At 34.3% G+C, this 14,110-nt stretch overlaps 1 protein-coding gene across 1 annotated transcript in view; it reads right to left on the minus strand.

Annotated features, from left to right (window-relative positions):
* Positions 1-4,684: 4,684 nt before the first annotated feature.
* LOC149795051 (F-box/WD repeat-containing protein 4-like) overlaps positions 4,685-14,110 on the minus strand; it is a 35,916-nt gene continuing 26,490 nt past the window's right edge. Inside the window, exon 9 of the mRNA XM_089964734.1 lies at positions 4,685-13,082. Coding sequence (XP_089820860.1) covers positions 12,969-13,082 — 114 coding nt within the window. The 3' untranslated portion in view covers positions 4,685-12,968. The remainder of the gene's footprint in view (positions 13,083-14,110) is intronic.

Raw genomic sequence — 14,110 nt, forward strand, 5'->3', positions numbered from 1 at the left:
AGCATAGCGGTATGCCACCATTCTCTCCATTGTGCATGTTTTATATGGAAAAAACTTCACCTTATATATGTCACTCTCTCAATAGTACATTGTACTTTTCTTTGGATATTGTACTTTTGGAATAACTGGGCAGTTGGTCTGAAATGAAAATGGTGGTCATCTTGAAAATCTTTCATTTTCAGATACTGACATTGAATATTGTGGCAAGTAGGCTAGGGGTACATAAAGTAATATATAGAATACATTTTTCTTAAATGAAGTAGACCAAGAGTATTTTTTCAAGCAATTTGTGGATAAGAAGTTTTGTCTAATGGCTTGTGAAGACTAATATTAACAAACTGGAACAGAATTCTATCAAATTTAAAATTTAAAATTTGATGGTTTTAACAGTCAGCAGCTGAAAAGAATCATATAATGGAAGAAAATGACTTCTCATGAGCTCCTGCATTTTTTGTGAGTCAGTGCCTTCAAGTTGTCTTTACTTTTAACAGGTAAGAATTTATTGTATCTGATCTGTCACTCAATGTAGTAATTAGTTTATTAGTGATGTCTAGCACTGGGGCATCATGCCACAGACATGTAGCGTGATGTCCCACCCAGTCACATTATCCTGACACCAGGCCGACCAGTCCTAACACTAAACTCTTAATGCTGAGAGCCAAACGAGGCAGCTGTTAGTACCATTTTTGTAAGTCTTTGGTATGACTTGGCCTGGAATTGAACCCACGACCTCCTGCATCCGAGGCGGACGCTCTAACCACTAGGCCACCAGAGCAGTTCATGAAGTTTGCCGTTGGGGAACGTAATCCATGGCAAATGAATAAATGAAGTTATTCTTTCTTCAAAAACAATTCACCATTGCATTTCAAGTATATATTTTAAATTAGCTTTAACTTCTCTAACATTATTAAGGTGGGAAGCTCACTCACTATCACTGCCAGTTGTGAAAAGATCAATAAATTGTGTACAAATATTCTCACCATTTTTACAACAAATAATGACAAATATGAGCCATTAAAAAAATACATTACTGCACTTTAAATATACAGTAATTTATTTTTAATGCTAGAAATATAAATTTTGTGATTAAATGATCTTGTTTACCATCATAGTACTGTATGTACTTATAAATCCAGTCAAACTGCAAACAACAAAGATCCTGATCTGCTAAAGCATAGTGCACATGCAGAATAGTATCTGTCTTGGTAATTCTGATTACTCACAACAAACTGCACAGATCATGATCTGCTGGTCCATTATGCAGTAGCAGATCTGGGTCTGTGCAGTTTGCAGTAGGACTTGTTTTATAATCAAGTAAAAGGACATGCAATTTTTGTGAATGGTACAGCTGTCAATTGTCTACATGTGTGATATCTGTGTGTAATCAGTCATATTTGACTGCACTGAAATATGTATCATGTATACTTTAAAGTCAAGTCCAAATGCAAACAACAAAGACCCTAATCTGCCATAGCATAATGCATTATCCAATGGCAGATCTAGGTCTGTGCAGTTTACAGCTGAACTCGACTTTTAAGTAAGGATATATGGTAAGCCATGAGATTTGGTGATCATGTGACTTAAGTACTAATGCATCATGAAGTAAATAATTCATAAGAACTCGAATGTTGGATTATATGACAACTTATATTGAATGAAAAAAATTAATTAAGTTTTGATTGTTATGTCTGAGAAGGTAAGTATTCTGTTTTTTAATTTCAGGCAGGTAAGGTCCAATACCAGGTCACTTTATCTTGCTAGCTTATGTAAAGCAACAACATTATGCCCCTACTCTATGTTTTTTGGCACTCTTACCTCCCACTCTAAGACAACTATTATTATTATTTTTATTATTTTTGTTATAATCATGTATCGTGATGGGCATGGTCAGGTTTCTAAATCATAACAACTTGACTCAACTCCAAGTCTTATTCAGAAACATTCGGACCAATCAAAAGGCTGCATTTTGTCAATTTGCATAATATTTTCACGTGTGATATGCAGCCTACATGTGATCAGCATTACAATGTACATGACATGAAGGAACTTTTTGATACAATAAACATCACTTCTATTGTGAAATTCCTGGAAGAAGTAAACATTTATTCTAAGCTATAACTTTTATGCCAATACCTAGAGCATTTTTATGTAATGTATATTCAGTCACTTTTTTTCTCAATACCTTTTCATGTCTTCATTAACACACACCATTTACATCCCCCATCGATTGGGAAGCTTTATTTGTTATCGCTACTATCTTATCATATTAATTTCAACTAAATGGTTTTGATATTGCTGGTCGATATGAAACTTTTTATAATTTTTTAAACGATTGTACATATAACCTTTTGTATAGTGCTAAATAGCCTAACAGTGCTGGTGCGCCATTAAAATACAATCAATCGATTAGTGTGATGACTACATTGTTGAGTGAAGTTTAAAGACAGAAGGTGTGAAGAAATGTGGACATGGCACAAGCACTTCAGGTAAAGTTGTATTATCATCTAAATTTAGGTTTATGTGCAGACATCTGGTAAAATTATTCAGGGGGCCCCAAGTGGCCAAGTGGTCTAAAGCGCTCCCTGTTACAAATCACTGCTATCTCACCTTTGTCTGCATGGACTCGAATCTTGGGTTTGGCCAATGTGGGTATGTAAGAAAGCTTTCCAGTAGCTTCTCGTGGGTCTGTGGTTCTTTTCTGGGTTTCCCCAGGTTCTTCCTCCACCATTTATACTGGCCGCCATGTATAGCCTATCTTGTGCTGAAAAATGGCATTAAACCCTACATCAACAATTATTCAGTAAAGGACTAACCAGGACTGATAATGAAAACACCGCATAGTAAGCTTAAATACATGTAAAACATTACTACACTGAATTCATATACATCCCCGAACCTGCAGGGGTAACATCTGAAGGTAAATTGGAAATATGAATCATAATGATTGGCATAAAAAGGGCAACAAATGATATGCTTAAGCAAAAATAAATAATATCAACAACAATATGAGGGTAGTTCAGTTGACTCAACATGCTACTTATAAAGACAAGCCCGTTCTGTTATCATCTTAAATAGATTAGTGTAAAAAAAAATTCTACAACAGGTCTGTAGCAAGATGCTGCTTATTAATAAGTCTGGAAATACGTACATTTTAAAGGACAACTCAATTAATAATTCAGTCATTCACATTTTAAGTGACATTTGTAGTACATTTGTACTAAATCCCCTCATTTAGCTGTTATAAACTTTAATCTCTTATCTATAATATTGTTGAAAGATATCATTTATTACCTCACCTAGTCAAGTGAGCTTACGGTATGGCCTTTTGTCAGTTGTCATTCATCCAGTCATCAACTTGTGAACACTGTAGAGGTTTAATTCCTGGTCTGATTTTGGCCAGATCTGGTATGTAAGCTTATAACATCAAGAACCAGAAAAGTCTGATTATGAGCAACATCCATATGCATATTAATGAGGTGATCTTGTATCTAAGCAGCTAACCATGTGAACACAACAGAGGCCATATTTGTAATCCAACTTGGTAAGAATATATCATCAAATCTTGGGCGAGTTTGATTATGAGTGACAACCAGGCATAATACTGATGTGATCCTGTATCTGTTTGAGTTTGTGAACACTAGAAAGGTCATATTTCTAATCAGATTTTGACAGGATTTGGTATGTGGTAAGCTTATATAATTCAGATCCCAGATTTGCTCAGTCTTGAGCAACATCGACACATAATAAGGTAATATTACATTTGATTGGCTGAGCTTGTGAACACTTCATTGTCTATATCTTGCACAGAGAAGACATGTTCTTTTAGGATAAGGAGAACCTTGCCCTACACCAGTATATTTCTCTATTCACCAAACTTTAGTATCTGGGATTTGGGGAATGGGGTTATTAATGAAAATGGGTCACTATGCCTGATACTTCTTGTGGGATTCAAGCCATTTTCAGCACATGTTTTAAAGTAAACTGATAGAAGAACCCAAGAAAATCCCTGGAAAAACAAATGGCCAATGGGAAGCTAGTGGCAAGTTTTCTCTTATACCCACATTGGCCAAGCTCAAGATTCAAAGCTCTTGGACAGAGGTTTGATAGCAGTGATTGGCAAAGGCAAGTGCTTTATATCACCCGGTCACTCTTGGCCCCACAAGCACATCAGCATTAGAAGGTCACGTCCAAGGGTGAAAAAACAAAAAGAATTTTTGTGTGTTGTACAATGTATTCATGTTTTATGACTGAATTATTGTGTGAATGCTGACATGTAATGGCTTTAACAATGATATTATTGGAGAACAAGTAGATGTGACATTGAACATTGCAAAATTCATCAATTAGTTTGCAAAGATGCATGAGTGCTTATTTTTATAACCAGTTTCTATTCAGGAGTGAAAACTCTGGATAAATGTATGATAAAAAGGGTCATCATGAGCCCCAACAGTGTATAAAATGCCTGTTGGTAGGGGGAGGAAACTCTGCCAGAGAATGACCCACCACAGTCCACTCCATCTATCTGATTTTCTTTTTTTTCTGAACAATCAAAATAATGTCCCCCTCACTAAGGACCAAACAGACCATGGGATGAATGAATTTGCAAATTTCATGGAAATCCTCTCAGAAGTTCATTGGGGGTAGTGATAACAAATTTGAGCTAATGAAGACAAACAAAACCAGTTAATGTGTAAAATTTGTCATTATGACTGTGTCATACACATATATAATTTTATTAGTAATAAACTCAAATTGTTGTCAAAAAAGGTATGTATCACAAATTATGCTACAGTGTAGTAAGATTATTAAATGTGCCAGAGTGAAGACAGACCATTCATTAAATATATCACAGTGTAGTAAGACAATATATTCATTAAATATGCCACAGCGTACACAGATTATTCAATAAATGGGAACAGTAAAGACATATTATTTAATAATTCTCATATAAAGTCTGCATTTTTTGTATTTTTTTTCAAAAAACAACTAATCTACATCACAGAATTCATTTCAAAAATTAATCCTGAACTAATTATATATATATAAAAATTGCAGACCTGCACTTTTCCTCCCTGCCATGCTATTCTGAAAAAGGACTATGTGACCACTGACAAGGAAGTGCATTTTAAAAAATGTTTTGAAGCAAATAAAGTATATAAACAACAAAGATGGCAAAATCATACAAGTATTTTATCAGGGTTTTTTCTTCAGGAATGCAATGGTAATTTGTAACAAAGTTGTAGAAGGTGTACAAATCATTGTTATACAGACACGTGAATGTGACACTGATCTGCATCAATGTTGGAGAAGGTCTGCAAATCTTTGTTATACAGACACATGAATGTGAAAGTGATCTGTCACAGTGTTGTAGAAGGTGTGCAAATCATTGTTATACAGACACATGAATGTGACAGTGATAAGCATCGATGTTGGAGAAGGTGTGCAAATCTTTGTTATACAGACACATGAATGTGATAGTGATAAGCATCAGTGTTGGAGAAGGTGTGCAAATCTTTGTTATACAGACACATGAATGTGACAGTATCTGCATCAAAGTTGTAGAAGGTGTGCAAATCATTATTATACAGACACATGAATGTGAAAGTGATAAGCATCGATGTTGGAGAAGGTGTGCAAATCACTGTTATACAGACACATGAATGTGATAGTGATAAGCATCAGTGTTGGAGAAGGTCTGCAAATCTGTTATACAGACACATGAATGTGACAGTATCTGCATCAAAGTTGTAGAAAGAGTGCAAATCATTGTTATACAGACACATGAATGTGAAAGTGATAAGCATCGATGTTGGAGAAGGTGTGCAAATTATTGTTATACAGAAACATGAATGTGACTGATCTGCATCAATGTTGGAGAAGTGTGCAAATCATTGTTATAAAGACACATGAATGTGAAAGTGATAAGCATCGATGTTGGAGAAGGTGTGCAAATTATTGTTATACAGACACATGAATGTGAAAGTGATAAGTATTGATGTTGGAGAAGGTGTGCAAATCATTGTTATACAGACACATGAATGTGACAGTGATCTGTATCAATGTTGTAGAAAGTGTGCAAATCATTGTTATACAGACACATGAATGTGAAAGTGATAAGCATCGATGTTGGAGAAGGTGTGCAAAACATTGTTATACAGACACATGAATGTGACAGTGATAAGCATCGATGTTGGAGAAGGTGTGCAAATCTTTGTTATAGAGACACATGAATGTGAAAGTGATCTGTCACAGTGTTGTAGAAGTTGTGCAAATCATTGTTATACAGACACATGAATGTGACAATGATCTGCATCAATGTTGGAGAAGGTGTGTAAATCTTTGTTATACAGACACATGAATGTGACACTGATCTGCATCAGTGTTGCAGAAGGTGTACAAATCATTGTTATACAGACACATGAATGCGACAGTGATCTGTCACAATGTTGCAGAAGTGTGCAAATCAGTTATACAGACACATGAATGTGACAGTGATCAGCATCAATGTTGGAGAAGGTGTGCAAATCTTTGTTATACAGACACATGGATGTGACAGTGATCTGCATCACTGTTGGAGAAGGTGTGCAAATCTTTGTTATACAGACACATAAATGTGAACGTGATCTGTCAGTGTTGTAGAAGGTGTGCAAATCATTGTTATACAGACACATGAATGTGACAGTGATCTGTATCAATGTTGTAGAAGGTGTGCAAAAATTGTTAGCCATCACAGGCTTTCTATCTTCATGTACAAAAGTATCTGGTTATAATACTGAGAGAGAAAAATCATTAGGTTAGCAGAATGGTGTTACCTGTCTGGCAATGTGATGACAACATAACTGACCTGGTTCTAGAACCAGCTTGCTCAGATGAGTTGACAGAAATATTTGTCATACAAATGATTAGGTAGATGCCTAATTGTCAGTGAAAATTCCAACTGCTATCCCATCTGAAATGAATGTAAACAAGTACATGTATTGGTACCAGCACAAGTTACCTCTGGTACAAACATGTGCATAACAACACAAAGAACATAAACTACACTTGCGACAAAATGTGGATTTATATAGTGCAGATTAGAACAGTCCAAGATATGGAAGGTGTTACAAATGCACATTTAAAAAGAAACTGCCAATCAAGCATGAAATACAGGTTGTTGGGGCCAACTGTTGCATTAGTCAAAAGAAGTTGATCACTCTGACCTAAGGTGGTCGAGAATGATGCAAGAGACTCTGATCCAGTCTATAAACATGCCATATCTAGTATATATGGTTTTCTGCCAGGAAGACACAATGTTTACACTGGGGATTTAATAATTAAGTCAAGTATTAAAAAAAATAGGTCACTGTTGTCAACTTTCCTTTGGGATGATGCAATGAACACCCACATTATTTACTATGGAGATACCATGTCTATAGTTTGAGATCTGCCATGAAGACAAAAGTCTTACACAATGTTTGACCTTTAAACAACAAAGCCATCAGTGTAAGAGAGTAGGTCACTGACTAACCTTCACTGGCAATTAGACATTCATACGTGTACTCAAAAATCAAGTTCTACATGCATATGACAACACCTTTGGGTAAAACAAATGTGAAGAAAAAAACTGTTGCATGCATATAAATCTCAATTTCATATGTAGATAAATCATATATAGTTCTGTTTTTGGTTTATTTATTAAATGTAACATGGTGATGAATAAAATTGTTTTATATTTGTAGTATTGAGAATAACTGATGTATATTCGTTAGATAATTTTCAATGCATGATAACATAAATATACAATGATATACACTATAAAGTACATCCATTTCTCAAAAAGACAATTATCTTTTATTTATAGGTACTTTTGTAATTCTTTACACAAATTGTTGAATTTTTCCCCTCACTTTTGATTGTAAGGAACTTTTTGTAATTGTGATTATTCCAATATCAGTGAAGGAAATCTTATGTTCTAATAAAATATATTCCATTATTAACGTTTTTGGAAATGTATAGTACATTTCTAAGCTTGGAATATATAATTATAGCCTCATTTTTGAACAAGAAAGTCTAATATAATACCTTTTAACCGGTAGTATGTGGAAAAGGCCTGATGACTAATCAAGTATACCAATAAGTAACTGAAACTTTCTGTATTAGGAAAAGAGCAACACAGCTGTTATGCAAGAAATAATGTCCTCTAAAGTTTTAGAAAAGAACTCTACCAGATAAAATGTGCCTTCCAAGTTAGTTTAACAATATGTTTAGTGTATGTTTTATTCCTCTCGTTACGAAAGGTTAATAGGTAAAGGGAGATTACTCAATTTCATTGTTTTTATTCATACTGAGTTGTTTCCCTTCTTAATTAGCTGTCTGGTTTGGAGTGACATTCCTTGTAAGACCTCATTAGTAAGGGAAAATGTCAATAACAAGAATGTAGAAGAAAATAAAAATAAACACTATTTTAAATTATTGGAAGTGACCACAATTAGAACCTGGAAATCCATGCACGAGTAAATGGGAGATCTATGTGTTTCATCTGCCCCTGCAAATTTCAATATTCTGTGATTTGGGTCTTTAAAGTAGTGGCTTGTTCCAACCACAATTTCAATGACAACTGGTACCCATAACAAATAGTGAATTCAAAATAAACGAATAAATAAATAAATGTTAATAACACAATGAGCAATGAGTTACAGCAACTTTAGTTTATCCATTGGCTTACTAATCGTGTTCTCAAGATTAGCGGTATTCCCATAACTGTAGCATAACTTCAGGAATATATTATCCACCTTTTCCCTGAAGGCTAATTCTGATCCTGAAATGTAAACTCTATCATTACATCATTTTGATGATGGCATATATGTACAACAGTTTCTGACTATATTAAAAAATTGTGAGCATGATGTACCAAACTTCAGCTATGCCATCTGGTACTGAAATTGATGCTGATGAAATTACTGTATGCTTCATGCATTTTAAGTTTATGATGCAAAATTATCCTCCTCACTGAAATGGCATCAATTTCACCAACATAAGCCTTAAATTAAGCATAGACTTAACACATTTGGCCTCAATTTCACCAAAACATGTTTTAAGTTAAACCTAGACTCAAGTTACCTGATTGGTCAATTTAGAGTCATACTCAGATTTCAGCCAATGAGATTGATTGATCCTAAACTTAAATTTAAGTCTAGACTTAAGTTCTGTAAGTGAAATGCAGGCCTGGTTTATTTTATCCACGACCGTCTCATAACTGGGTACAATAATAACCTACTTTCAAAAGATCTACAAAAATGATTAGATTCCATATGGTTGCTTGCACATTTTGTTTCCCTATATAATTATCATTCAGTAAATGATAATGATACAATGTTTTAATTTAAACAATGTAATTTAAAAACAAATATCCCTCAGCTCTGTCAATACCATCTAACTGTTCTCACCAATTTCAACTATTTCCAAACGTCAGTAAAGCCACATACAATATACAAGATCTATCCTATATAATGTAATATTTATAATATAATGCCACCAATTTTTCAACTGATAAAATAATAATTTTGAATACTGGAAGAAAAAAAAATTATAATTTTAAAAAATATTTTTTGAAGAATAGCTCAAGTTTGAGTTTAAAGAAATAAAATACTTTTCTCAATAACTTTCTGTGTTGCAAGGTTAAAATAATTCCAATTTGTAAAGTTTTTACCATATGGTCATTTGTAAATGATGTAAAAAAAAAAAAGAGTAGATAAACTATAAATGCAATATGACTACTATGACAACCATATTTAATATCATACTGGTACAATTTTTGCCAAAAGATTATAATGTCAGTAATACTGCCTTGAAAACTCACTGTCAATATAACAAATTATTTAGAATGTGTAGCAATAACACAATACTAGAGATGATCACCATGGTAACTAATTTAATATCAAAGGGACACCATTTTCATGAAAATCAACTGCAGCATCAGTTTCGTGACTATCTAACCTATGGTTTTTGTAGGAGTGGCAATAACAAGATGTTAAGATGGACACATTTAGGCTATACCAAATGAAAGTTGTACACTCTATTCATTCTGGACACATACTCTCTATTTATTCTGGACACATTTAGACTATACCAAATGAAAGTTGTACACTCTATTCATTCTGGACACATTTAGACTATACCAAATGAAAGTTGTACACTCTATTCATTCTGGACACATTTAGACTATACCAAATGAAAGTTGTACACTCTGTTCATTCTGGACACATTTAGACTATACCAAATGAAAGTTGTACACTCTATTCATTCTGGACACATTTAGGCTATACCAAATGAAAGCCGTACACTCTATTCATTCTGGACACATACTCTCTATTCATTCTGGACACATTAACTCTGCATATCACAACCTTGCCTTGAGTAGTTTAGGGGTCTTAGGGATACCAATATTAACAACCATTTCTATCATGGCATCCATATTTTAATTATGTCCATGGGACACAGTTGTCATACAAGACAAACCAGAAGGTCTCTACATAAATGTATACATCAAGTTTCCTGACCATCCTCAGGAGGTGTAGCAATCAGTAGGCCAATACAGACGTGATTTTGGTCTTCCATTAAGCTGAAAAAACTTTATGGGGGGTTTGGGTGTCCTCCCCCAACAGGGTCTCGAGGGGCAGAGCCGTGATCAGGGGGTCCCAGCCAAAAAATGCTCCTGGTGTAACTAATGATCATAAAATAACCAATATATATTTCAACTATTTTACTATATCCAGATTATTTTTAAAGATATAAGAATAATATGTGTAGTTTCTTGCTCATAATGAAAATCATCCAAGAGTTTGATGATTATAAACCCATTTATCATGTTTGATATAAACTGGATGAGAAATAGTATCTAAACCTAAAAAGTTAACAAACTCAGCCAATCTGATGCAAGATATCTCATCAGTATGAACAGATCTCACTTGTTATAGAACTTGTTGATAAAATAAGCTTACCGAATACAGGTGTGGAGCAAAATCCGACTGAAATTTGGTCTATAGGGTGATAACAAACTTTGCCAATGCGATACAAAATTACTTCATTTATATTCATTGGTCTTTCTAATAATCAAATTCATCCAACATCTAAATAATAAAAGATTATTTAACATCAAAATCTGATCTGAAACACAGCTTACAAGATTATTTAACATCAAAATCTGATCTGAAATACAGTTTACAAGATTATTTAACACCAAAATCTGATCTGAAACACAGTTTACAAGATTATTTAACATCAAAATCTGATCAAGATCAGTGAATCTGATCCATGGTCACATCACTGAGTTTTAATAGAATCATACTCAGCAAAACTCTTGACAAAATAAGCCTTTTCAACCAAGTTTGATCAAAATCCTATCAAAACAACATTCCCAAGAATGGTTAAAAAAAATCAGTCAGGTGTGCGATCACCTAATATAAATAGGCCTCATATAAAAAAATCATGTAACATCTTGATGATATTAGCCTATTTAGTTTGCAAGTGGTGAGAAGTTCAGCCAATTATAAACAAGATCTCATTATGTGTACATATTGCTCATAATAAAACACATTATATACATTTGTGACATAAGCCTGCTGACAGAGTCTTATAAAACCATGATCTGAAACAGTCACTGAAGTGTTCACAAACTCAACCAATCAGATGCAAAATCACCTCATTAATACGCATGGATATTTTTCATAATTGTTTTCTTGATGATTTAAGCCTATTTCCCAAGTCTGATCAAAACTGGACCAGCAACACAGCTTTCAGGGTGGTAACAGCTCTGCCGATCATATGCAACATCATTAATATATGTGGAGCCTAGGCATTACCAAACTTGTGTGAGATCTTGTTCATAAAGACAACATTTGAAGTCTGAGACACAAAATACTGCTTCCAGATTGGTAACCAGCTCAGTAAATAAGATGCAAGATCACCTTATTATTGCATGACTTATAATCCAAGTTTGCTCAAAATCAGATCTGAATAATAGCTTCCAAAGTGGCAACAAACTTGGCCAATTACATGCAATACCTCAATAATATGCATGGATCCCACTCGTTATCAAATTTATCTGAGATCTTAATCATATAAACAAATTCTCCAAGTTGTATCAAAATCTGAAATATGGCCGCCTACTTGGTAACAAACTCAGCACATCAGATGCAAGATCACATCACAAATATATGTGAATCTCACTCATCAAACAAACACATGATTTTGATGATTTTAAGCCCATATTCTAAGACTGAATGAAAGCAGCTTAGATATGTGGACTCCAATCAACAAGCAATTTTGCTGACAGATGGACAAGCTCAAGATGCATAATGGAAGCAGGGCCATACCTCATGGCCAGGTGAGCTAACTACAGATAGAAAAGCTAGGGCATCAAGTTCAATGCAATGTCAAATACAATGTATGCATTTAAATCCATGTAAATAAACATAGATCTGGAAAATACTCATTTGGTCCAGATGAATGACATTCAAAAAATCAACAGGTAATGCATTGTTTGATAGCGAAGATTATCAATCCTCTTCAGTCCAGACTGATGCTTGGCATATACAGCTATTATGAGACAGTTTTTACTGGATACATTATCTGACTGGATACAGTTTTTACTGGATACATTATCTGACTGGATACAGCTCAAGGAAACTGATTCAATAAGATTTCTCATTTCATTTAATTAGAAACATAGTTGGGAGTAATCACAACTGTCTCTGTTGACAATAACATATGCCACATGCAAGTTTTGCTGATTTAAAATGTTCACGCATAAGTTTTCTTCTGTGGTAAGAAATGTGGACATCTAATTCTGGCAGTAACTCTTTCATCCACAAGACAGTACATGTTCAAAACACTGTTTGCCCAAGGTCGATCTGCAACAAAATGGATTGATGATTCTGGATAGCAAAGATGCATAGTGGTTGTCAATAGTCCTATATGGATGGAATTTAATACACTGAGAAATCAAGCATGATGACACTGACATCTAGGGCTATATACAGTCTGGAAGAGTCAAACACCACACAATAGACAGGACTGTTCCTCTGACCACTGTAGAATGCCTGCAAACATAAAACATTAATGTTTTCAAACAATGATAAAAGTTTTACTGTGCATACCTGCATACAAGTCAGATGCAACTGCATATTGCATAGACGGATCTGCAGTCACATAATGTACTGGCAGATCTATGCCTAATAGTACGCAGTTTATTAGGCCTAATTAGTAGAACAAACAAAGCCTGATCTACTTATTCATTATGTGACAGCATCTCTGTTGTTTGTAGTTAGACCCAGCTTATATACAGAAGCATGCATTACCTGCAATTAACATTTAACTCCATTTGACAGTACATCTTTTGGCATGCAAATATTGCAATAAAAATTGCTATCCTTTTATTAAATCTGTAGTGAAATCGGTCATTGTCATTTTACCAAATTAATTTTTGATAAATATCTATGCAATTGCCTTCTATGGAACTGCCAAGAGTTAGAGTTATCTAAATAATGTTAAAATAAGAAGTAACATGAGGGACTATATTATTGATGCTACATCAATATAAATAACAAAACATGTTATCCTCAGGACTACCTGGCACCCCTTGTAAACTTACCTGCTAACCCTGAGATTGGAAACATGGAGAGCTTACCATATATATATATATATATATATATACACACACACACACACACACACACAATAATCCAAATAAGATAAACCCTGATCTGCCATTGCATAATATGCCAGCAGATCTGGGCCTATGTTTTTAGTCCTACTGACTACTCCTAACAAACTATCAAGACCCAGATCTGCCAGTACATTATGCAATGGCAGACTTTTGTCTCTGCAGTTTGGAGTCATTCTAGACTTATATACAAGTATATGCAGTAAGTATAATTACTGTCTCCAATTATTGTTTAATATTACCATTGGTTGAAAAGTTAAAGCATACCTGTCACATTAAATGCCAATTTAAGAGATGCCAATCAAGATATAGAGATCCAAGTTTTAAGCATTGTGCAGGTAATGTTGTATGTGAAAATATATCTATGACTGAAAAGAGTTAGGGCATAATGGAGTTCATTTTAGT

The sequence above is a fragment of the Sinohyriopsis cumingii genome, chromosome 7 (genome assembly GCF_028554795.1).
Source record: "Sinohyriopsis cumingii isolate HCF-2022 chromosome 7, ASM2855479v2, whole genome shotgun sequence".
Taxonomy (NCBI): Eukaryota; Metazoa; Mollusca; class Bivalvia; order Unionida; family Unionidae; genus Sinohyriopsis; species Sinohyriopsis cumingii.